Source organism: Lissotriton helveticus, chromosome 2_1 (genome assembly GCF_964261635.1).
Source record: "Lissotriton helveticus chromosome 2_1, aLisHel1.1, whole genome shotgun sequence".
Lineage (NCBI taxonomy): Eukaryota > Metazoa > Chordata > Amphibia > Caudata > Salamandridae > Lissotriton > Lissotriton helveticus.
Window position 1 is genome coordinate 263,876,069 of NC_136059.1, and position 25,833 is coordinate 263,901,901.

General features: G+C 41.8%; 1 protein-coding gene across 1 annotated transcript in view; it reads right to left on the reverse strand.

Annotated features, from left to right (window-relative positions):
- Positions 1 to 25,833, reverse strand: part of MYO5B (myosin VB) — a 1,014,515-nt gene that overhangs the window by 271,881 nt on the left and 716,801 nt on the right. The window contains exons 14-15 of the mRNA XM_078674793.1: positions 22,076 to 22,159; positions 14,348 to 14,485 (exon numbers count right to left, since the gene is read on the reverse strand). Coding sequence (XP_078530919.1) covers positions 14,348 to 14,485; positions 22,076 to 22,159 — 222 coding nt within the window. The remainder of the gene's footprint in view (positions 1 to 14,347; positions 14,486 to 22,075; positions 22,160 to 25,833) is intronic.

Sequence of the window (25,833 nt, forward strand, 5' to 3'; positions counted from 1 at the left end):
CAATGCATTCTTTACTGTTCCCTTACATCCAGACAGTTACGAAATCTTTGCTTTCAGATTCCAAGGTAAGACCCTCGGATGGTCAAGAATCCCTCAGGGCTATACAGAAAGTCCTTCAATCTTTAATGAACTGTTAAAAAGATCATTGGAAGACCTAGACTTACCTGGTAGGTCTACGTTAGTGCAGTATATTGATGATCTGTTGATAGCTGCAAAGACAAGAGAAAATTGTGTGACAGACACAATAATTCTGTTAAATCGCCTTGCAGAAGAAGGACATAAAGTGTCCCCAGCAAAACTACAGTTTTGCAAACAAGAAGTAAAATATCTTGGTCACAGAATTGCAAAGGGAAAAAGACAAGTAACAATAGAGAGAATAAAAATGATTCAAGCAATGTTACCACCAAGAACACAAAGACAGGTCAGAATGTTCTTGGGAATGGTTGGTTACTGTCGACAATGGATACGTGGATTTTCAGTAATTGCAAAACCACTACAAAGACTGACAAAGTCAGATGTAAAAGATCCAATTATTCTCAATGATGCTGAGATGGATTCTTTTGAGAACCTGAAAAAGAGCTTATGCCAAGCTCCTGCTTTAGGTATGCCAAATTATGAGAAAGATTTTGAACTGTATTGCAGTGAGAGAGAAGGATGTGCATTATCTGTGTTGATTCAGAGACACGGAAATTTAAAGAAACCTATTGCATACTTCTCTGCAGTTCTTGATCCAATTGCAAAAGCATTACCAGGTTGCTTAAAAGCAGTTGCAGCTACAAGTATTAGTCTCGAACAAAGTGAGGGGATCATTATGGGATTTCCTGTGAAAGTTTTTGTGCCTCATTCAGTAGAAATTTTACTGACAAGAGGTAAGACTCAGCATTTAACAAGTAGCAGATTGACAAAGTATGAGAAAATCATACTAGGAGCAGATAATGTTTCAATTTCAAGATGTTTGAATCTGAATCCTTCTACATTACTGCCTGATTCTGAAATTGTTGATGACATTGAAACAGAACATGAATGTTTAGATGTCATGGAATTCTGCACTAAACCAAGAAAAGACATCAAAGACAGACCTTTGTCTGAATCGGATTTTGTCTACTTTGTAGATGGCTCATGCTTAAGATCCGAAGGAGGTGTCTTAAAAGCTTCATATTCAGTTTGTACAGTCAAAGATGTCGAAGAAGCATCATGTCTTGAAGGAGTTCGTTCAGCACAAGTGGCTGAATTAATTGCTTTGATTCGTGCATGTGAAATATCAAAGGATATAAGAGTTACCATCATTACTGATAGTCAGTATGGGTATGGAGTTGTGCATGATTATGGACAACTCTGGTCACAGAGAGGATACATGACATCAGCAGGATCACCAATTAAAAATGCAGTTTTCATTAGGAGATTAATTGAAGCAATACAATTGCCAAAAGAAATCGCCATTGTTAAGTGTGCAGCGCACACTAGAGGGATTGATTATATTTCCAAGGGAAATGCCTTCGCAGATGAAACAGCTAAATACTGCGCAAGGAAAAATTATTCTTACAATCGGGAGAGGAGTAAAGAAACTGATTCAAATTCATTAATGCTAACAACAGTTGTAGAAACATGGCATGAGATTAGAGATTTACAAAATGAAGCAGATGATGAAGAAAAAGACTTGTGGTTAAGATCAGATTGTAGACCACGTGAAGAAGATGGAGTGTGGGTTTACAAAGATGGTAGAGTAGTCTTACCAAATTGCTTGATTGCTGACATGGCCAGATTATATCATGGTCCAGCACATCTGGGAAGAGATTCTATGGTTAGACTTTTTAGAGAAACATGGTTCAATACTAAGTTCAGAACTATTGCAGAATCTTTTTGTCAAAGGTGTTTGTCATGCCAACAAATGAATCCAAACAGAAAATCAGTGGTGGGGACAGGAATAATTGGTCGAGAGGGTGGTCCCTTTACCAGATTACAAATGGATTTCATTGAAATGCCCTTACACAATTGTTTGAAATATGTGCTTGTAATTGTTTGCTTGTTTTCAAGATGGGTAGAGGCTTTCCCTACACGACATTGTGATTCAATTACAGTAGCAAAACTAATGCTCAGAGAAATCATCCCAAGGTACGGTTTTCCAGTCACTATTGAGAGTGATGGAGGAAGCCATTTTGATAACAAACTAATGAAGTTAATTTGCGAAGCTTTGAGCATTGAGCAGAAAATACACTGTGCATACAGACCAGAGGCATCAGGAGTGGTTGAACAAATTAATGGAACAATTAAAAACAGAATTGGAAAAATGTGTCTTGAAACAGGTGTAAAGTGGACTGATGCTCTTCCACTTGTTTTGATGTCATTAAGAAGTACACCAGATAAAAAGACAGGTTTGAGTCCTCATGAAATTTTAATGTGAAGAGTTATGAGGCAAGCTTTTGTACCTGTAGGTAAACTGTTGAGCATAAATGACAGTGCTATTTTGGATTACTGTAAAAGGTTATCTGATATGGTAACTTCTGTGTCTAATCAGGTGGGAACTGAAGCACAATCAAATGAAAAGGTTTTGACACATGATCTGAGACCTGGCGATTGGGTCAGAACGAAAGTACATCGGAGAAGGAATTGTCTAGCTCCTAGATGGCAGAAGCCTAGGCAGATAATTTTGATCACTACTAATGCTGTAAAGTGCAGAGGATTGAAACGCTGGATTCATCCTAGTCATACTATTCCAGTACCAACTCCTGAGAGTTCTGATGTTGAAAGTGATACCACAGATGATTCTGATTCTGAAGCAGAAGGCTAAACAGAAGGTGAAATAAATCCAGATTCTGAAGATCGACAAGAAAGTCGACATCTGGAAACTGTGCCAGTGAATGGAAATTTGACAAGAAAAGACTTAGAAATAATTGAAATAGATTCTGAAGGTGAAGAGAATCTGTTAAAAGGAAAGATAACTGAGGATTCGGTTGTCTCTATCGAAGACAAAGAAGCAGAACAAAAAGAAGTTTCAGACCAGGAGAGTATCGAAAGGCAGAGAACAAACTCTGAAGTAAGGAACAGAAATCCGAAATCTGGGAAGTTGGGGGTAATTGAAGAAGAGGAGGAAGACGAATTACCGAGTACCAGTGATGGAAAACAAAGTGAAGTTCCTGAAGGAGTGAAATTGCCGAATAGAGAAGTTCCTGAGTCAATTGAAATTTCAGACTACGAAACTGAAGAAAGTGACGTGGATGGTGAAAGTGAAAACAGAAAGAAAAGGACTTGGAAGTCAGAATCAAATAATTCTGAACCAAAAAAGAAGTACGTGAGAAAAGCAGACTACTGGCCTGGTGGAAGATTGAGAGTCAGATTGATCAAGAAACCAAAAGAACAAGTTGAAGAAATCAGTAGTCAAAAGAGTCCTGGAAAAGAAGTTGGAGTTGGAAGGAAAATTGAAGTGATATCGAGAAAAGGAAAAAGAATAGTAAGACCAAACCAAAAATACAAGTCTCCTGAGTGGACTTACTTAGTAATTCCACCTGTTATTGACATATATGATAGTAGTGAAGAAGAAAACGAAATCCAAGAAATTAGTGACAATGATTGAAGTACAGAAATATTAAATTGGCAAAAGGCTGAAGAAAATTTGTTAGTTGACACAAGGTCGAAGAAAAACTGTTTAGTTGAAGAAAACTTATGTATGACATAAGGTCGAAGAAATCTTGTTTAGGGTTTTAAAAAAAAGGGGGGTGTAAATATAAATTTAGAATTTTAAAATTTATTTTTATTTTATTTTGAGGCTAAACTAACCAAAAATGCCTTATGTTAAGGAGAGCACTTCAAAGTGTTCTGTTTTTAAGAGATGCTGTAAGATGACTCTGGTGTGTCTGCTCATTTTAATTCTGCTCTGGTTGGTTTTAGCTGTGATTATCCCTTTGGAGATGAATAGAGAATTACACAAAGTTAACATAACAAACAAAGCTCTGGTTAGCCAAACTAAACATAGTGCGTCTGCAAAAGTTATTGATCATCAGCCTAACATTCATCAAGATAAATCAATTAGTGATTTTTCAAGTAATACATTCACAAAGCTATTGAGTGAATATGTTAAGGTAATGGATGCAAAAGACTGCTATGTCTGCGTTAAGTTACCTGCTTCTGTTTCTGAGGGAGTAACATATAATATGCTTCCTCTCACTTATGCTGTAACATGTAGTGTGTTAACTAGTTTATTTTATCAAACTGGACGTTTAGAATATTACTATTCAAATTATGATGAAATTTTTGCAAATATTAAAATTGAAAATGCTTTAAATAAGCATAAGAAAGCAAAGCAAATGAGAGAATTTTTCCTTGTTACTAACGAACTTACTTATGAGTATGCTTATAAAAATAATCTAACTTGCAAATTAAGTGCTGAAGGAAAGAAATTTTTGAATATGGTTGAGGAGAGAAGAGCAATTTATAAGAGGAATGAATTAGTCAAGCAAACTAAGTCTAATTTCTGGCAGAAAGAGGATGAGAAGTTAAATGGCAAAATGCTTGAAAATATTGCAATTCACATAGACAAACCAGTTAGTGGAAAGCTTTGCATTAGAAGAGATAACACACTTTTTGATAATTACTTTGTAGGTGCAAGTAACTGTGAAGATACTTATCAGATTATGGGAGGTTGGGGATTCAAAGGTGGAAAGGATCCAATCTTTCCTGGGATTTATTTTGTTTGTGGTGACAAAGCCTACTACAACCTTCCAGACCACTGGTATGGAACTTGTTATGTGGGAATTGTTTTTCCTAAAGTGTTTCATGTTGACAGAGATTCAGAAGGATTGTTTAAAATTCATAATTATGTAAATAGAGTTAAAAGAGAAACTTTTACTGAAGTTCTAGGAGATATTTTTCAAGCAGTAATACCTTTTGTTGGTATAACCTTAAATGCAGGGAGAATTAGAAAATTGTCCACTATAGTTGATAGATTATCAACTGACACAGCTGATGGGTTTCAATTAGTAAATGTTGAAGTTATTGCAATTAGATCCATGGTAATTCAAGATCGCCTTGCTCTAGACATACTCCTAGCAAAAGAGGGAGGAGTCTGTGGCATTTTACATGTACAACATTGTTGCACATATATACCTGACGAAAGTAAGAATATTGAAATGTATATCAAGAATATTACACAAATGCATTCAGAGATAATTCCTTTAGAAGAAGAAGATTTTACAGGGAAACTTTCAAAAAGGTTTCAAGCAATTAAAAACTGGTTTCATGATATCGGAAGTTCAATTCTTGGCAAGATTTTGGCACCTTTGATTGTAATAGTATTCATTTTTATTTTAACCAAAATAGGTTGTTTGTTACATAAAAGAAAGAAACAGTTGAAAGAGAAGAAAAGAATCTATAAACTTAGAAAAGAAGAAGAAAGAGAAATCGAATTACAGGAGTTACATAGAGAGCGTTATGCTAATTCCAAAGATTATGCAGAAACAGACTTTTAGGTTTACTAATACAAATGAATTTGAATCGATTTCTTGGGAGTTTAAATTACCAAAATTTTGAGTGCTGGTGTGGTGATTTGTTAATCACCAGATGAGGGAGTTGATGGAGCGAGATAGAAAACAAAATTTTGTTTAAACTCGTGAAGTCACATTTCCATAACATGAATAATAATATTAATGATTTGTGATATGTCTTGCTAATACAACTTAGATTAAACTTTACACATGGGGGGACTAACATGTGTGCTCATAAACGTGCATAATTGTTGCATCTTTTTGTTCGTGCAAAATAATAAAATAATTTATTGTTTTCGTTTTTTTTGTCATTACTAACTGCTGCAAACATAAAAGAAGCATGTGCTTGTTTTGCTTTTTCTTGTCTGTGTGATGTCATTTCTACTATTCTAGGTGCACATAAGTCTCATGGATTAATGAAGACCGGTAGATATAAATGCTGCTTTATTTGTTTGCATTTGCTAGGTAACATTTGATTAATCGGGTGGGTTAATTAATTAGTAAATCCTGGGGTGGATACAGAATCTACATTATTTCTTACATTAATACTTTTCTTGTGTTTGTTTTATACTAGAAAGCATAAGTTGCCTGCTCTTGGGCCTAGTTTGCTCGAGCTACAAAAAGCTGAATTTTACTTCTGCAAAAGTCACGAGACGCCCATTCTGAAATAAAATGTTCGTCAAAAGCTGCGTTCACAAAGCAAAAACTGACGTGCTATCATCATTCTGTCGGACATGGCCAAGGTCGAAAAAGAACATTTTGTCAGCCCTTAACTTGGCATCCGCGGAAGTCAATTGGAAGCTATGAGAACATTAATATACATTTGTTGCAAACCTAGGAAGCTCCTGGTTGCATTCAGAAAAGACAATGGTCCTTAAGAAAAGTGACCTAATGGAACTTTTGAAATGTGGGTGACATGTCACTTGTCACTCTCAGCCAATGGGACGTCGAAGATTTCTGAAAACTTTCCTTTGCGTAGTTTAGTTAGCATAGAAAGGTATAAAAAGTCATGCCCCTAGGGATGGGCTGGCTGCTGCTTTCTGACTTTCCGATGAGGGTGAAGTGCTGTCGGACATTGCGTGGAGCACGTAAGAATCCTCAAAGAACTTTTCTTTAATTTCTATCTATTTAGCTCAGTTAGGGACTTAGGTTTTAGAAATGCTAAACTTTAAATATTCACTTTGATTTTGATTCACTTGCTTAAATTGTATTTTTCTCACGTTTCTTTACAATCATGCTTGCTTCAATGCTAATAAATAACTTTTATAAAACTATCAATTAAAATACCATAATTTAGTAAATAAAATCTTACTTTTGACAAACAAGCTGGTCTTGGTTATTCAGAAGTGTAGGTTACTATTAGCTAGATCACGTCGCCAATGGTGGTCGTTTAAATGGTTAGGATTTATTCTAATGACAATATTCTTTCCGCAGATGTATAAAATTGTATATAGTTTGTAGATAATGTGTCTATAGATTTAATCTGACCACCTGATTCAGTAGGCCCAAAATATGTCAGGTTTATAAATGGGTCCATAATTTAGTATATAATTTTGTTTATAGGTTATGAAATTGGGTAGCGTTGTTTATGATATATTTTCTATAGGCCGCTGGATCACTATCCTACAATGTTATTTTTACGATTTTTCATTTAGGGCTTCCTTGACAACATTGTTAATATTGTCACAGTCAAACTGCATGCCAAATTTGTGCCTTGTAAGACCACCATAGTTTTGTCCACGAAAGAGGCTATAAGTTAGAAGCAATGGACCACTATTCCTGGGTGCCTGAAACCGGCACAAGGGGGCATGATCCATTCTAGATTTTCTTCATATCCACGTGTAACGAAGGGACTTACACTGAACTTAAATGAGAATCAATTATATAGTCAATGGATATCCTGTAGGTCTGTCATGAATCTGGTACTTGTGGTCCACCGCTGTGCACTCTTCGACTAGATCTGCCAAGAGAATCCTTACACTATCATAGTATAAACCTACACTGAACAGGAGCTATGAATTCGGCTTCCTACTGAAGACAGCTGCATTCTTACTCCACCTGAAATGCCAAGCTAAGTTCTTCTTTGTTAGGGTGCAAAACTTTACACACGCACAGCCCTACTACTTGCTAGTTCTAGATCCGAAATGGAGATCATTCTAGGTTTAAGAGTTACTTGAAGTATATGATTTCAATGTGCTATTATTATCATTACCCCACTTGCACCTTTACTTAATCCTCAGAACCTAGATTTCAATTGCGAAAGTGAAGCTAGTGATGGGGCTGTTAATCTTTCCTTCCAAATTCCAACAGCTAGTTACTATTTTTGTAGGTTCTGACTTATTTTACATCTTTTATGTAATTCATACAGTTAGTCATATTGGTGTATTGATTGATGATTTGTAAGAAGAGAATGGCGGTAATGGCCGAGGGCAAGTTATTAACATTTTCCCTCTTATTTTTCAATCCCAGTGTATCACTTTTTAGCCATATAGAAGAACCGTGCATGAGAAATGCTTTCACATGCACCTGAATATGAAAAAGCAAAGAATTACCACCAAATATATTGTTAATTCCAAGAAAGTCAAAATATTTGGTAAATTTACACTGAATTTTCCAGCTGATTTTTTTCATTTAGGGCCTGGTTTAGCGACAGAGTTAGTAAGGTATAATGTTTGTAAAAGTGGCTGTGACTCCTACTAATTTCAAAAAGGGGGTGGTGATGGACAGAGTATCTGAGTTAATCAGAACACTCCTACCCAGTCAAGAGATCAGGGCTTGATCCATCACCATTTTTTAGCTCACTGCACCATCCCAGTTCAGAACCTGGCTATATGCAAATTAGTCTGTCCCTGGCCCAGTGCATCATGGGAACAGGGCAGACCAAACTACCAAGCCAATTCTTCACTGGAAAGGAAACAAGCTTCCGGGGACCGGTTTCTGGCATTACAGCCGTCTTCGGCCCGGCTTGCTTGAATCCTGATGGTGCAGTGAGCAAGGGACTCATGTCTGAGCATACCCTTCCACACTCATGGTGGCCAAAATAATTTCAAAAAGGGGGTGGTGATGGACAGAGTATCTGAGTTAATCAGAACACTCCTACCCAGTCAAGAGATCAGGGCTTGATCCATCACCGTTTTTTAGCTCACTGCACCATCCCAGTTCAGAACCTGGCTATATGCAAATTAGTCTGTCCCTGGCCCAGTGCATCATGGGAACAGGGCAGACCAAACTACCAAGCCAATTCTTCACTGGAAAGGAAACAAGCTTCCGGGGACCGGTTTCTGGCATTACAGCCGTCTTCGGCCCGGCTTGCTTGAATCCTGATGGTGCAGTGAGCAAGGGACTCATGTCTGAGCATACCCTTCCACACTTATGGTGGCCAAAATAATTTCAAAAAGGGGGTGGTGATGGACAGAGTATCTGAGTTAATCAGAACACTCCTACCCAGTCAAGAGATCAGGGCTTGATCCATCACCGTTTTTTAGCTCACTGCACCATCCCAGTTCAGAACCTGGCTATATGCAAATTAGTCTGTCCCTGGCCCAGTGCATCATGGGAACAGGGCAGAACAAACTACCAAGCCAATTCTTCACTGGAAAGGAAACAAGCTTCCGGGGACCGGTTTCTGGCATTGCAGCCGTCTTCGGCCCGGCTTGCTTGAATCCTGATGGTGCAGTGAGCAAGGGACTCATGTCTGAGCATACCCTTCCACACTCATGGTGGCCAAAATAATTTCAAAAAGGGGGTGGTGATGGACAGAGTATCTGAGTTAATCAGAACACTCCTACCCAGTCAAGAGATCAGGGCTTGATCCATCACCGTTTTTTAGCTCACTGCACCATCCCAGTTCAGAACCTGGCTATATGCAAATTAGTCTGTCCCTGGCCCAGTGCATCATGGGAACAGGGCAGACCAAACTACCAAGCCAATTCTTCACTGGAAAGGAAACAAGCTTCCGGGGACTGGTTTCTGGCGTTACAGCCGTCTTCGGCCCGGCTTGCTTGAATCCTGATGGTGCAGTGAGCAAGGGACTCATGTCTGAGCATACCCTTGACTCCTACTAGACCTGTCATTTCTAGCAGGTGATTCAATTAAAGAAGCATTACTACTGCAGTGGTAAACCCCTACAATGGTAAATCATCCAGAGAATCTTCCTGAAGAGATTGCATTTAGGTATGAAATTACATTACCATTGCGTGTAGGAGCACTGCACATCACCATCATTCTATAAATTAGGTTCTTCGAACAAGGCACACATATACGTTGCAGCCACTCCTAATTGAAACCTTCAGAATTAGCTCATATTCACAAAAGGAGCTTTACACAACACTGAATACCAGTGTAACACCAAAAGAGAGATATCCTCCAGTTAGGGAAAGAAAGTATGTGAGTATTCTGGAGATATTTTACTTCGAGTAAAACCGAAGAGTAGTCTAGTTATTAGGAAAGCAGCTCTCCTGAACTTTGTAATCTGCTTATATCTGCCTCACTTTTGGGTGTGGACAGATTGAAAAATTGCGATGAACTGCTTGTTTGAATCACACTATGTCCTATAAGGGAAACCCCGAGAGCAATGATGGCAGAATCACATGGCTGATCACAAAAACTCCTCTGTCAAGATTAGCTTCTGGAAGTCCATGGATGCTCATGTGTCAAAGCTCTCAGAATGAACATACATGGTCTAAGAGAAAAATATTCCAGTGATCAGGTTGTATTGGAAGATAATGGAAGTAAGTCTAGTCCACAAATTTCTCACAGTAGGAAGTTAAAATCCAAAGTCTAACATCCTATGTTTTCTCCAGATAGGACTTGGGAGCGTTTCGTACATGCATGTTGTGATCCTGTTCTTTCATTCTCTACAGTGAGGCAAAAGGAGGAAAGGAAAGATGGTCTCTGCTGAAGTGGAAGGATGGATATGTTAGTAGTGATTGAAAGACAACATTCATCGCTGATTGGTCTAAGTATTTACAGACTCATTGCTGACGCACAGGGTATCAGAAGATCATATTCCACGTCTGATGAGTTACAACACAGAAAGCCACGGACTCAAAGACTTTGATATTTGACTCATTTAGAGAAGGGGACTCACCAATGAGTGATGTGCACCACTTTATTTAGCCTCTAGTGAATCTATACATCAAAACATCTAAACATAAAGATTCATTAACCGGGCATTATTTGGTTAATAGTGAATACAATAGGTGACAGTGGGCCTCCGGCAAATGGCAAACGGTCTCTTGATTGATGAAATGTTCATGGGAATGCCGCAGATCAAATATCCTAAGTAAGAGCCCACTTCTGATATCTATTATCAATTGCATGATGGTCTTTAACTGAGATAGTCTGACTTGTGCCTTGTTCGTTTGCTGCAGGGAACATATGATGATGCCTTTGACACTGCCTTTTCATAGCCAGATTGAATGAAGAAAAGGGCACCTATAGGGCATTTCTGAAGAGCAGATGAAATGCACGTAAAACAATCAAGTCAGATCAACCATGAAATGTTCTGAAATACAAATATTATAGACAATGTAACAGGTGATATAGTATTTGTATACTGAGCTTCTGATGAATGCTGCTGCTTGGGTTCCCTCAGCATGTGATACAGAGAAACCCAGAAGCCTAATAACTAGTTTCTCATTGACCAAAGAACCTTTATCCATTGTGGTTGAGAAATGGCTTAATGTTGATTTACTGTTCTCTGAACACTTTCTTGCATCATTACTAGGTTTAGAGTGAGGTAGACTTGTGAGAGACTCACAGATTACTAGGCGCCATTGACGAATTTAATAAACTGAATAATCTTGGAGCGAATGTAGGTAAGACAAAAGTTATATCACACGGTACGGCCAAAACTACATATATTTGGAACCTGAGGGTAGTGCTTTAAATACCAGTGGTCAAACTTGGATTTGGGTGGAAAGGGGATACAAATGTTAATTATGGATGTTGTCACTTTTGCAGGGGGGATGAGGGTAAAGTTGGAGTCTATTTTCCATCTGATCTGCTCTAGTTAGCTCTTGGTCCCAGGCGCATCCTGAACAGAGTCTAAATGTATCCCCAACAAAAGAAGACAAGCAGACTAATAAAATGACATAATTTTGATAAGGCTACTGAATGCTCCATCTTTCCCGACAGCCAGTCATGTAAAGCATTTCAGCTAGATGCCCTTTGGTGAACTCTGACGGACAGTGGCAGTGACCTAAAGACCTACAATGGTCATCAAAAAGAGCAGATGACAAATAATCCTATTGTTTTTCTAACATGAATTGTTGTGGCAAAAAGATGTGGTACTAGCTATATACTATAATGAATTTGATGAGTCCACAATAAAATATTTGTATTTCAATTTGTAAACCCTAACGTGTAATCCTGATGCGCTACACTCGCAAGAGATATTCCCTCAATTTTTCATATCTTGAAGAATAATGTTTTTTTTTACTGTTGTGATGGTTAAAAAAGAAATGATGAACAGGGTATCTAGAAAAAAATTATTATGGAGATTTGGAAAATGTGCAATTACCAGTTCCAGTGCCCTGGCGCTGGCAGAAAGGGCTTTGCAGCGGACAAATGATTATAGGTTTAAAATCCAAGTCGTTTTCTGAAGATCAGATGCATTAAGGTGGAAATAACCCACTGTAGGAATAGCATTCCAAAATCTGGTTACTGTAAAAGAGAAAGCTCAGCAATCTGGGGGGGTCTTCAAATATAGGGTATTTTTAGGTGGTAGGCAGTAAAGTTAAAGCTGGTCCAGGATAAACTATTGATGAATTCAGATACTTACTATGAAGAGCTTCATGACTGGTAGCCAATGCAGTTGAGTGAGATGTTTAGACATTTGAGTGTCTAAAGAGGCAGCAGAAGGGACTCAATGACATTCTAGATCAATCGGAGATACTGAAATTGGAAGCAGGGAAGACACAGGTAACCTTTGTTGCCATAGTATAATCAGGAGTCTGTGATTGCCCCAGAAAGGGGAAAATGGAGATCTGGTAAAAGAGTTCCCAAAGACTAACAAAACAGCAGAAGCATGTGGAGGTGACTGGAGGGGAGCAAGAAAGAACACAACCTTTGAAAGGGATAGTTGAGGACCTGAGCCAAAATCTGAAGGCCATAAGGGGCACATCTCGGGTTTTGTACAAATTGAAATTTAGAAAACTGGAATTCATTCATATGGCACAGTGGTAAGAAAGGTACACAAACGTATTTTGCCAACTGAAGCTCTTGAGGATAATGTGAGTGTTGTCTGCATACCTCATAACCTCGAGTGCAAGAAACACGATGAACCCAGATAGGGGTGTTATAAAAATTGAATAAGGTGGGACTCAACGATAATCCTTGTGGCATACCATATGTGATAAGGCTGATAAGGCTGAATGAAAAACTGATAAGGAGGAAGGATAATTGCTTGAGAGCAGTTATTAAAACATGTTATAAGGCATTATAATGCTTTGTTCCAGATACTAACCTCATGCAATCTGGTCACCAAGATTGTATTAGACATGTTATTGAAAGTGGCTGATAGATCTAACAAAATGAAACCAGTGAGTCTTGCTTGGTCCTGCCTGTATTATGACAGTCAGCAACAAAGACTTGCTGAGCAAAACTGAAAGCTGGATTGTGAAATGAAAAATAAGACTGGGGCTGGTATGCATACATAAACGAATGATCAAGAAGAGAATGATTACTGAATTCCATTGACGGTTTCGGAAAGGAATGCTTAGAGTAGAACTGGAACACAAAGCACATAAACAGGCTCCTGGTTCAATGGCCAAAAAAAGCAAACAACTAAATTCCCAGTAGTTGGTAACTTCTCACCCAATATGATGGAATGCAAGGAACTGAATGTGAGGCTTGTATGACATACTAAGCAGAAATGTCATGTGGGATGTGCCTCTGTGATGCCAGCTGAACTCTTCTTTATGACTCGCAATGATATTTCGTGTACCAGAAAAAAGTGACAGTACAGGATACAGGATAATAGATGTTCATTGGAGTCCCATGAATATTAGAACAGAAAAGAACTGCAAATATAGGGCTTGAAGAACAGTAGTCCATAACAAAATAAAAAGTGTTTAGTGATATTTCAAGAATGAAATAGTCTTCAGACTTGGAAACTGAATTTAGAAGCAGCGAGATCGGATACACCAACATTTTTATGAAACGTTTCTGAAATATCATATCCATGCACATTGACAACATACAAGTGTATACGATTTACTGGGAAACGTTTGAGTTTAATACAATTCTATGGGGGCAACTTTGCCTCCTACTAAAGGTGTAATTGCATATTTCTTGGGAAAAGATTGGTGATAACAACTAGATCATGAAACAGGATTCGACAACCATCTTGAGGATTTTAAGCAAAGGCATCAGCATAGGCTTAGGCAACACATGGCTAAATAGTCGGGGAAGATACTTTGAAATTAAAAACTGTAATAATCTATAACTAAAAAGTGAAATATGTCCACACAATAAAGTCTCTCCAGTGTCTCTTGTCATGTCATTCTTGTTTTTAGCTTGCACTGATGATGTCAGATTATTGACTGTCTTTTTGGCACTTGAAGTACAAGCACAATAGTGGACAATGGTGGAAATGTTTGTTATATTGTTCTGTGGCCAATTTCGTTGCGGTCTCCAATGTTGGTCCAGCACGGTTGGATTGATGCCAGACATTTAGGGTATCAATAGTAAATAAATGTACGTACAATGAATATGGATTGAACTCAACTACATATTCAGTGATTATCCTTAAATTCTGGTATAGATCTTGACCTCCTTCACCTGCATTGGACATTCATGATGTACAGTGAGTAGACAAGTCCTTTTATAGATGAAAGAAATATACATGTTTGGGAAGCTGACATTACCTGATGTCCTACGGTCTTCTTGTGTTCTTTATTTGCCGCTTTCAGAGCCGGTTTGGCAGCCCGAACGTTAATTTTTGACTTTGGAGCCGGAGGAACAGGATCCTTCTCATCATGGAAGAGGTCAGCCACCAGCTGATACTACAAATATAGAAACATGAACATATGATAATGTGCCCAATCAATTTACAAATGCAAAACACCCGTCCTTTCTAAAATCTCTTTATTTAAAATCTATGACTATTAAACTATGGATCTTTAAAGCCTATCTTGTAATGTAGCATCCGTCGTTTGTGAATGTAATCATCAAAGTGTGATAGCCGAAGCGTGCAGGCCAATTACTATATACACTCCTTTATTCTCATCAGAGATTCTCATGAGTGGTAGTAAGGACAAACACTTGCACTTACTCCTTTCACGTTTATAAGCAAAATCCTAGCTCCTTTTAGCGTCAATCATTGTACACAAGCCAGTCTACCACCAGGACACCCTCTCCGTGGACATTTGTGCATTCTATAAATTCTGAATCAAAAAATCAATCAATAATGCATCAGGGCTTGAATTAAAAGAGAGAGTACATGATCACCCAAGTGTCCAGAAGGTCTGTCGACCATAGGTATCCTCCCCCTGTAAACTGAAATGTCTGAATATAAGGTAGAACAATCCCTGCAATAATGGTGGGCGAGCATAAAATCACTATGAGCAGCTTGACTGCTGGGATGAATGCAGGACCTGCCCATATGTCACTGCACAACATATACAGACACAGTATACATACTGACACAGGATGACTCAAGCCCAACGATGGCTGAAAAAGACAAAATAGCTCTGGAAAATCACAGCCAACTTCTGATTTATTTATTGATTCTTAGCACTGGCAACGCTGATTAGCCATAAGGAGTTGTGTTACAGAGGATGAGAAACACAGAGAATAGCTAACGTTTCAGTGTTAAATAACATTTTAACAAGCATATGGGTGTTATGGAGAAGTGTGGCTCAATGGTTAGAGCAGGCAGACCTTGATGCAGAGCTCTGGCCAGGGACCAGGGTTCGATTCCCGCCTCGGCGGGTCTCCGGCTCATTAATTCCCCTGACTGGATATTCTCGCCTCAGTGCCTGTTCTGATCATGGGTCCCACGCTGCAACTCTGGGCAATAGCTTGCTTTGTCTCCACAACGGCCCCAAAAGCGCTGGGATGCCTGGCTTCACCTGGGGGGTGCCCAGGAGTGGACATTTCCCAGGAAAGCCAGGAAGGGTTCCTAAGCGGTATACGGACAGCGCCGGGACACCTCCGGTGGAGGTAGCTGTGCGCTTTACAAATTCCGACATTTACATTTTTATGTACCCCCAAGTTTATCGACAATACACGAAGTGTGGATTTCTCGTCTCTAGGCAGAAATTAGTTTCACACAGAAGCGCCACGAGTTATATAAACCACAAGGTTTGTGATTTTCGTTTTTTTTCTCCTGCAAGCGATCACATGTTAATTAGTGAACTGGTGAAAGGGCAGGATTGCATTCATGTGCAGATGTCAGAAGTCCACCGCTAAAGGGCTAACACTCACACTCCTCTGAAACAACTGGGCTTGTTGCAAACTCTACTGCCATATGCCATAACATCAGCTGCAACCCCACTCCTTCCTCGGTTCTGCTGTGTTGCAGTAGCAGCAACTGAAAGCCTCTGAGACAGGAAGTCCGAGAGAAATCTTCACTGCTGGAGCATCTGTTCCATGCAGAGCTCAGGCTTTGGGAATCTTTCAGGAGTCACTGACCTACAATTACCAGGAGCTTGTGCCCAGGTGGCCCACATAAGTTGGCACCCGTGGCCATAAAGCACCTGCTCTGCACAAACCCTAAGACGAATAACCCTATAAATAAGCATTACAAACCAGGAGAGGATGTGGCCTAACGGCTAGAGCGGTCGACCTTGGAAGCTGGGGAACCGGTTTTGAGTCATGGCAGGGACACTCAACAGCCTGTGATTCTGGGCAAATCACGTAATCTTCCTTTGCCGAACAAAATGAATGTGTCCGTCTGTAACGCAACTGGTGCTCAGTAGAGCGCTCTGATACCTTCGGGTCGAGTTCGCATTATATTAAACACCCCAAAAAATAAATATATACAGTGCAAAATAGAATAAACACAGGTTTTTGAGACTGTGTTGGCTGAGCGTGCCCCAGTGTGCGCTGTCTAACCCGTGCCCTGTGCTTTGGTTGCACTACAAGAGCACTACTCAAGGCAGAAGCCACCTTATTGGGAACACACAGTTGTGTAAAATAGTTGAAGGTCACTACTGGACAGGAATAAAGTGTTTAACATCACAACAATAAAGAAGGGAAGAGAAGGGACAGGAAAGCAATGGCAGGAAGAAAGTGAAATGACACCTTTTGGAACATGAATACAAATAAAATGTCTAGTTAGGCTACATAAAAAACGTGAGATATGCAAAAAGTGTTAGATGTGCAGTTAATGGATTTCCAAACATTTAACATGAGTTTTGTGCTTAGAGATGTGTGGAATTACTCCTTCACAGCATGACAAACCCCGGCCTGTTAGCCTGCTAACTTCTCCCCTATACACTTATTCCACCTGTACGTCCTCAATCATGCCCAAATTTCCAGTCATATGATTATCCATTGTGGTACAGCAGTTCTAGAATTGTGACATTACTGTCAGAGCTGTAACCTACTGCAAATGAGAGCCTTATTGCTTAATGTGACACATGTCTTCTCCAAGAGGGACAGCTCTGCGGCTTTCCAGGGTGACATTACATTGTTCCGGGAAGCATTTCTCATCATGTATATCCACACAAGAAACCAAAAGGAATGATATCCAGATATAGGACTCCACCATACACCTCCATCTCTAAATAAATGCATTCCCCTGTGGACATCAATGTGCTCACTGCTTCACTGGCTTCAATCAGAAACAGATTAGGCACAGATAATGTTGCTGTTCTAATTATAGTCTCTATCTAGGTCAATCTCAATTTCAAGCTGTTTTCTAATATAGACCTTGTCTGATAGCAACATTAGTGAAAGAACACCTACAGAGCCTTGAGCTGAAATAGCTGAATTTATGAGAGGCGTCTGTAAGATGAAGAAGAACTCCCTACAAAAACAGATGTGCAAAAAAAAAAAGAAATGCACATTCCTAAAACTATGGACTTGATTCAGAGTTTGACTGACGGGGCACTCTGTCAAAAACGTGGCGGTGGTGGGTGCCTCATCTAATGTGCTGGGTGCCTCATCTAACGTGGTGGTGGTGGGTGCCTCTTCTAACGTGGTGGATGCCTCAGCTAACGTTGTGGTGGTGAGCACATCATCAAACGTGGTGGATGCCTCATCTAGTGTGGTGGTGGTGGGTGCCTCTTCTAACGTGGTGGATGCCTCAGCTAACGTTGTGGTGGTGGGTGCCTCATCTTACGTGGTGGTGGATGCCTCATCTAACGTGGCGGGTGCCTCAGCTAACTTGATGGTGGGAGCCTCAGATAACGTTGTGGTGGTGGGTGCCTCATCTAACATGGTGGTGGATGCCTCATCTAATGTGGCGGTGGATGCCTCATCTAATGTGGTGGGTGCCTAAGCTAACGTGGTGGTGGGTGCCTCAGCTAACGTGGTGGTGGTGGATGCATCATCTAACGTGGTGGGTGCCTTAGCTAACATGGTGGTGGGTGCCTCAGCTAACGTGGTGGTGGGTGCCTCATCTAACATGGTGGGTGCCTCATCTAACTTGGTGGGTGCCTCATCTAACGTGGTGGTTGCTCATTCTAACGTGGTGGGTGCCTCATCTAACGTTGTGGTGGTGGGTGCCTCATCTAACGTGGTGGTGGATGCCTCATCTAACGTGGCGGGTGCCCCAGCTAACGCGGTGGTGGGTGCCTCAGATAACATGGTGGTGGGTGCCTCATCTTATGTGGTGGTTGGTGCCTCATCTAACGTGGCGGTGGTGGGTGCCTCATCTAATGTGGTGGTGGATGCCTCATCTAACGTGGTGGGTGCCTCATCTAACATGGTGGTGGGTGCCTCATCTAACGTGGCGGTGGTGGGTGCCTCTTCTAATGTGGTGGTGGATGCCTCATCTAACGTGGTGGGTGCCTCATCTAACATGGTGGTGGGTGCCTCATCTAACGTGGTGGGTGCCTCATCTAACATGGTGGTGGGTGCCTCATCTAACGTGGTGGGTGCCTCAGCTAACGTTGTGGTGGTGGGTGCCTCATCTAACTTGGTGGTGGTGGGTGTCTCAGCTAACATTGTGGTGGTGGGTGCCTCATCTAACGTGGTGGTGGATGCATCATCTAACATAGCGGGTGCCTTAGCTAACATGTTGGTGGGTGCCTCATCTAACGTGGTGGTTGTGGGTGCCTCATCTAACGTGGTGGGTGCCTCATCTAACGTGGTGGTGGGTGTCTCAGCTAATGTTGTGGTGATGGGTGCCTCATCTAACGTGGTGGTGGATGCCTCATCTAATGTAGCGGGTGCCTTAGCTTATATGGTGTTGGGTGCCTCAGCTAACGTGGTGGTGGTGGGTGCCTCCTCTAACGTGGTGGGTGCCTCATCTAATGTGGTGGGTGCCTCATCTAATGTGGTGGGTGCCTCATCTAACATGGTGGTGGTGGGTGCCTCATCTAACGTTGTGGGTGCCTCATCTAACGTGGTGGTGGTGGGTGCCTCCGCTAACGTTGTGGTGGTGGGTGCCTCATCTAACATGGTGGGGGATGCATCATCTAACGTAGCGGGTGCCTTAGCTAACATGGTGGTGGGTGTCTCAGCTAACATGGTGGTGGTGGGTGCCTCATCTAACTTGGTGGTGGTGGGTGCCTCATCTAATGTGGTGGGTGCCTCATCTAACATGGTGGTGGATGCCTCATCTAACGTGGTGATGGTGGGTGCCTCATCTAACGTGGTGATGGTGGGTGCCTCATCTAACATGGTGGTGGTGGGTGCCTCATCTAACGTGGTGGTGGTGAGCACCTCATCTAACGCGGTGGTGGTGGGTGCCTCATCCAACTTGGTGGTGGTGAGCGCCTCATCTAATGTGGTGGTGGTGAGCGCCTCATCTAACGTTGTGGTGGTGAGCACATCATCAAACGTGGTGGTGGTGGATGCCTCATCTAGTGTGGTGGATGCCTCATCTAGTGTGGTGGTGGTGGGTGCCTCATCTAACGTGATGGTGGTAGGTGCCTCATCTAACATGGTCGTGGTAGGTGCCTCATCTAACTTGGTGGTGGTGGGTGCCTCCTCTAACGTGGTGATGGTGGGTGCCTCATCTAACGTGGTGGGTGCCTCATCTAACATGGTGATGGGTGCCTCATCTTACATGGTGGTGGGTGCCTCATCTAACATGGTGGTGGTGGTGGGTGCCTCATCTAACATGGTGGTGGGTGCCTCATCTAACATGGTGGTGGGTGCCTCATCTAACATGGTGGGTGCCTCATCAAACGTGGTGGTGGGTGCCTCATCTAACGTGGTGGGTGCCTGATCTAACGCGGTGGTGGTGGGTGCCTCAGCTAATGTTGTGGTGGTGGGTGCCTCATCTAACGTGGTGGTGGATGTCTCATCTAACGTAGCGGTTGCCTTAGCTAACAGGGTGGTGGGCGCCTCAGCTAACGTGGTGGGTGCCTCATCTAACATGGTGGGTGCCTTATCTAACGTGGTGGTTGCCTCATCTAACGTGGTGGTGGTGGGTGCCTCATCTAACGTGGTGGTGGTGGGTGCCTCATCTAACATTGTGGGTGCCTCATCTAACGTGGTGGTGGTGAGCACCTCATCTAACGTGGTGGGTGCCTCATCTAACGTGGTGGTTGTGGACGCCTCATCTAACGTGGTGTGTGCCTCATCTTACTTGGTGGTGGTGGGTGCCTCATCTAACGTGGTGGGGGTAGGTGCCTCATCTAACTTGGTGTTGGTGAGCGCTTCATCTAACGTGGTCCTGGTGGGTGCCTCATCTAACGTGGTGGTGGTGGGTGCCTCATCTAACATTGTGGGTGCCTCATCTAACGTGGTGGTGGTGAGCACCTCATCTAACGTGGTGGGTGCCTCATCTAACGTGGTGGTTGTGGACGCCTCATCTAACGTGGTGTGTGCCTCATCTTACTTGGTGGTGGTGGGTGCCTCATCTATTGTGGTGGTGGTAGATGCCTCATCTAATGTGGTGGTGGTGAGTGCCTCATCTAACGTGGTCCTGGTGGGTGTCTCATCTGCCAAACTTGCTGTTACCCCACTCTATTTACAGCCGCTGGCTAGGTTGTCACAGCACTTTGGCAAACAGAATGTGGTCAAAGTACCTCAGCTGTTTAGTTGTAACTTTCAACATACATTTTCCTTGTTCAGGGCAGGCAGAGAACACCTAATAGTCCCGAACCAGAAAATGAAGAAATTATCCCTCACATGCTTGTAGAAATCTCCTTGTGCACCAGAGATATTTCGTTTTTGTTTTACTTTAACAAAACGCAGCACCTGCTTTAGTAATATTTCAGTGCATTCAGCAGAGATGCCATGAATTTGCGCTCCCAGGGAGACTTGGAGCCTGTGCTTCGATGTCTCCAAATCAGCAACTTAGCTGGGTTGGAGACAGCTCAGTGCGCATATCGTCGATCGTCGGCCTGAGATGGCCGGCCAAATCGACATGCGCACTGAGTGCAGTGCCCACCCCTCCCCCTTGTGAGAGCACTGCCCCAGTGATGGCCCGCCCTAAGGCTGGCTCTTAGAACTTGAAAAATAAAACGATAATAAACATGTTTTATTATAGTTTTATTTTACAAGTTGAGGCTAGCGGGGGGGGGGGGGGGGGGGGAGGGTGACGCTCCTCCTCATAGCGGAGGAGCCGCCACTGGCGAATGCATTTATTTATGGTTCAGCTTTAGATAAGAGGGGTAAAGACAAAAGAACAGAAGTACAGAAAAGGCAAGCGGGGAATGACACGAGCAGCTGCTACATCGCATAAGGCTGTGTTTCCAAGATGAGAGGTCAGCTGCCTTTGACTAAAGTCTAATTCTTGCCCTCCTGCTCAGAATATCTGACTCCCAGAATGCACTGGGCCAACTGTTTCTCTAGGAAGCAGCGCAAGATTCATATAAATGTCACAAGTGGATAACATCAGCAGTGCCAGCGGCAATACTTCCACACTCCAATAAATACAGATTGCAACACATGTTCCTATATGCCCACATCAAGTATGTTGACACACAAACACCAGCCATATGTGCAAGACTTGATTAAAATATAATAGGATTCTTTGAAGTAGGGCTACTCTGTCCGGCAGCGGCAGCCTTCGATGAAACTTCCGACGTTTGTAGCCTTTTCCTAACATCTCAGGACCAGAAGGAGCATGTTTAGGATTTACGGATGGGAAAAGGTGGCAACCCTTTACTAGAGTAAAAGGGGTCATGGTTTCACTTCTGCTACATCTGAAACTTTGGTCAAACAAACTTCTTGGGAAATAAATGTTTGCTTTGGTATCCGTTCATAATCTTGGAATATTTTATTTGTGCTGCGGGGGGAAGGAACCCAACAATCTGGGCCTCATTGCACATAACAGCTAAATACAGAAACCGGTACGATTTTTTGATAAACATTTCTGCGACTGCCAGGATACAGGTGGATATCTGTGGTGGCATGTTGGACGGTTTAGACCATAACACCTTTTCCCTTTACATGAACAGTAAATGTAAAAAGTGGTTTTGCAAGCAGTACCGCAACATATGTACATTGCTCATCGCTGTTACTCGTACCTTGCTGGCCTTCAGTATGTTGATTTGTTCTTCATATACAGTATCCCGGTTTTTCTCCAAGAACCCATCACACTGATATTCGACCTGGAGGGAAAGAAATAGAATGGTAACTTTAAATGATAGGGGCATTTCAGCCAATGGGACCTACGTTCATAGTTACCCCCATTAACTCTAAAAGTGAAAACCTTCAAAGGTGAACCACAGAACAGCAATCTTGAGAGGGAAACAAGGACTACATTTATGCTACACATATCGAAGGAAGAAGTGCTGACAGGCACAGCACAAGAAACATTAAGGTAAGCCGCGCATTTGCTACTATATAGACATTTATTATCCTGCCCGAGTACTTGAGCAAGCATGGATCCTGTCCACTTGGGGACTAAAGGCACGTTGGGAACATTTGGATATGAAAAGGCTCTCAAAGGGCTTGGTCAATGAAGAGGGCAAAGAAAAAAATTACACTTTACAGAAAAATATAATTTTATGGTGAAAAACAATCAATTAAAAAAAATTTTTTTTAACAACAAATTGGATTTTGGAAAAAAAAGCAGATTATATCAAATGTTCTGCTGATTTGAGAAAAACAAGAAATCACAATAGCAGTGGAAAGTTAATCTCATACTGTAATTGAAAAATAAATGCCATGCTCTTAGTTTAGATTCCCGGGATAGCTCTGAGTGAACTTGTAAAATCCACAGATCGTTTGCTTTAGGAAAATAGTATCAATGTGGAGCTGCAACCGTACACAAGAGTAGGATTTTACTGGAGCAAATATTCTTTTGTTCTGGAAACAGTTACAGAGATTTGTTCAAGGTGACTGCCTAAAATGTAGACTCTGAGGGGGATATGTACAATGAAGTGGCGGAGCGTGTCGTTAGCCTCCTTGGCTTAATGTCGCGTTCCGCCACTTCGACAACGCACGGCTGCACCAGATTTACAAGAATGTGGTGCAGCCTTGCGTTTCCCCCTGCTATGGCGCTAAGTTTAACAACTTAGCACCAATGCAGGCGCCCTTGCACCAGAGTGCAAGGGTGTCTGCGTGCAGGGGAGCATTGATTATGTGTAGGAAGGTGTCCCTTCCTGCACATAAACAATCCTAAAATGCCACTTTGTAACTTTCATGTGGGCTGATTCATGAAAGGTTTATTCATGTACAGGAAGGGACCTTCCTGTACATAAACAAACCATGGCATTTTGCTTTTTCCATGTGAGCTGCACAAGGCAGCACACATGGAAAGGCAAAAACGAGGAGAAATAATGTATTTCTCCTCTTTTCGCCAACTTAAGACCAGGGTTTTCCTGGTCTTAATTTTGACGCTGTCTCCTATATACGCCACCCTTGTACATAGGGGGCAGCGTCAAATTCAATGGGTGTTATGGTGGAACACCCACCACAACACCCACTGCACGTCCCTTTCATGCTAAACATAGCGTGAAAGGGTGCCTTATATACAAGGCAAAGTTAAGCACCATCGATGCTGGTGACGGAACCACTCCGTCACTAGCCACGGACGTGCTGTGCTGGTGACGGAGTGGTTTCGTCACGGCCCGGCCGCCGCGGCGCTGATTTCGTGCCTGCGCGGCGTGTTCTATTGAGCGGGCAGGGCCGTGACGGAACCACTCCGTCACAAGCACAGCGCGCCCGAGGCTCGTGACGGAGTGGTTCCGTCACGAGCATGGCAGTGCCCCGCGGCCTCCCTCCCCCCTAGCGCGGTGGCGGAATTACCGCCACAGCCAAGGGGTTAACACTGCCTTGTATTTAAGGCAAGGCCCCTATTGCCACTGGGTGTCACAAAAAGTGACATTACCGTAGCGATAGGGGCTTGTACATATGCCCATGAGACCCTACTCACTAATAGAATAAAGTCATCACCTCATTATATGTAGAAAGTAAATCATTATTGAGCGTGCTTTACGTTATTTGCTCATATACAAAATCAATTGCACCACAAATCCTTCAATGAATTCATAATGCTCATTCCGAAAAAGGGGGTCTGATCCTGGAATATCGAGTTAAATATCTATTCTCAATGGCACCAAATATCGTCGAAAGGTAAGTATAGATTCTATACCTATACTTAGCTCCCCATATATGTATCTTGACAATATGTATATCTTCAAATTGCAAAGATGTGGAGTTTAGAATAGTAAATATATATTTCCTCTATATGTACTTACCTTTTAATATTTTGTCCTTCGATATTCTGTTTATGGTATTAGTGTATTATATCACAGCAGTCCCACCAGCTTCTCTGCACTACTCTGTATATTGTGTAAAACATTTAATGCAATGAAGATAATATTCCAAACTATGGTACTATTAGCACGGAGAGAGGTTTGTAAGAAATGGAAAGACCCCCTTTCACCGAAAAGAGAGGACTGGCTTTAAGCCACGTTTGGTATGGCCCGCCTGGAATATGAAGGTGCAGAGGATAAGCCGATAAACATCTGGCAGCCTCTTATGAGTTGGGGACGTAATTTAAGACTAATATAGCTGGTCCTATGATTACACCAAGCTCCCTCACAAAACGGACTGGTTGGGAGACCTAAACAAGTGCCGTAAGCCGGGAGGCCCACAGATCGTAACATCGGCTTCATTAGACTCACAGAGGCTTAAAGGTGAGATGAGGATAAAAAAATATATATATATATATTCCAAACTACTGCTTGAATGTACTTGCTTAGAAAAAAAGCAAAGGGTCATTTCTGTGCCGGGAACCTGTGGCTCTACATGTCAGTGTGTCACCCATTAGATTACTGGAGCGTTAGGAAAATAAGCAACTTTATAGTTAAGATATTTTAGCAGCCATTATTTTTACAGTCTGTTATATTATATTAGTAGGTTTATAAGTAGTTCCAACTTCTACCTGGGTGGGACCCTGGGAGGGAACTATTTTGTTCTAGAATAGAAAAGTTGTGGCTTCAATGTGCCTTGTAACAAAAAAGTATATATTTCCTGAATCACCTACTTCGCAGATCCGCATTTCCTGTCTTAATAGGCCAATGCCTTATCCACGAAACAATTGCAAACACATCCGACTTAATCAGAAATTTATATATTTTGCTGAGAGAGAGGCAGGGAGCAAAACATTTGCTGCACTGAAAATGTTTTTGCTTTTAATGTCTGTTAAATATGCTTGCAAAAATGATTAGACCAAAATATCAAGCTCACCAAGGCCAGAACAAACAAGCATTACAATTTGCTGTTGCATTGCTTGTTTTATTAGCTGTTTGGGTGTGTCCTTCCACCTCCACTGAAATGTAAGTGAAGCTATTTACAGTCAGTGAGTGGCTCAATAGCAGTGTCAGAGCAAGTGTTGACAAAAGCATCTGACAAATGAATGCTGCAGAAAAACATAATGTTTTTGTTTGAGTAGCATCCATTTTTAGGTTTTGCATGCACAGCGCTTGCACAATCTATTGTTTTTAATATAAACTTAAACGGGACTTACATCCAGCCTCCCCTCTTTCCTGGCTTCTCATTGGTTACTGTGCATGCCACTTGCCTTTCATCCAATTCTTTTGGCTGTAAAATATTTTCTGCACTTGCCAATGCTTCTCTTATCAGTGTCCCACTGCCAAAATACCGTTAACATCCGCTTTAGTGGAACTATATTTTCATAAAATGTTGCCTTTTAATATTACAGAATATTTATATACCAATCTATTTCCCGGAGAGATTGCGCAATTTGCATAGAATTACAGGATGTTGCTCAGAACTGCCAAGACTCGAACTTGGATACCCAGATCGCGAGTCA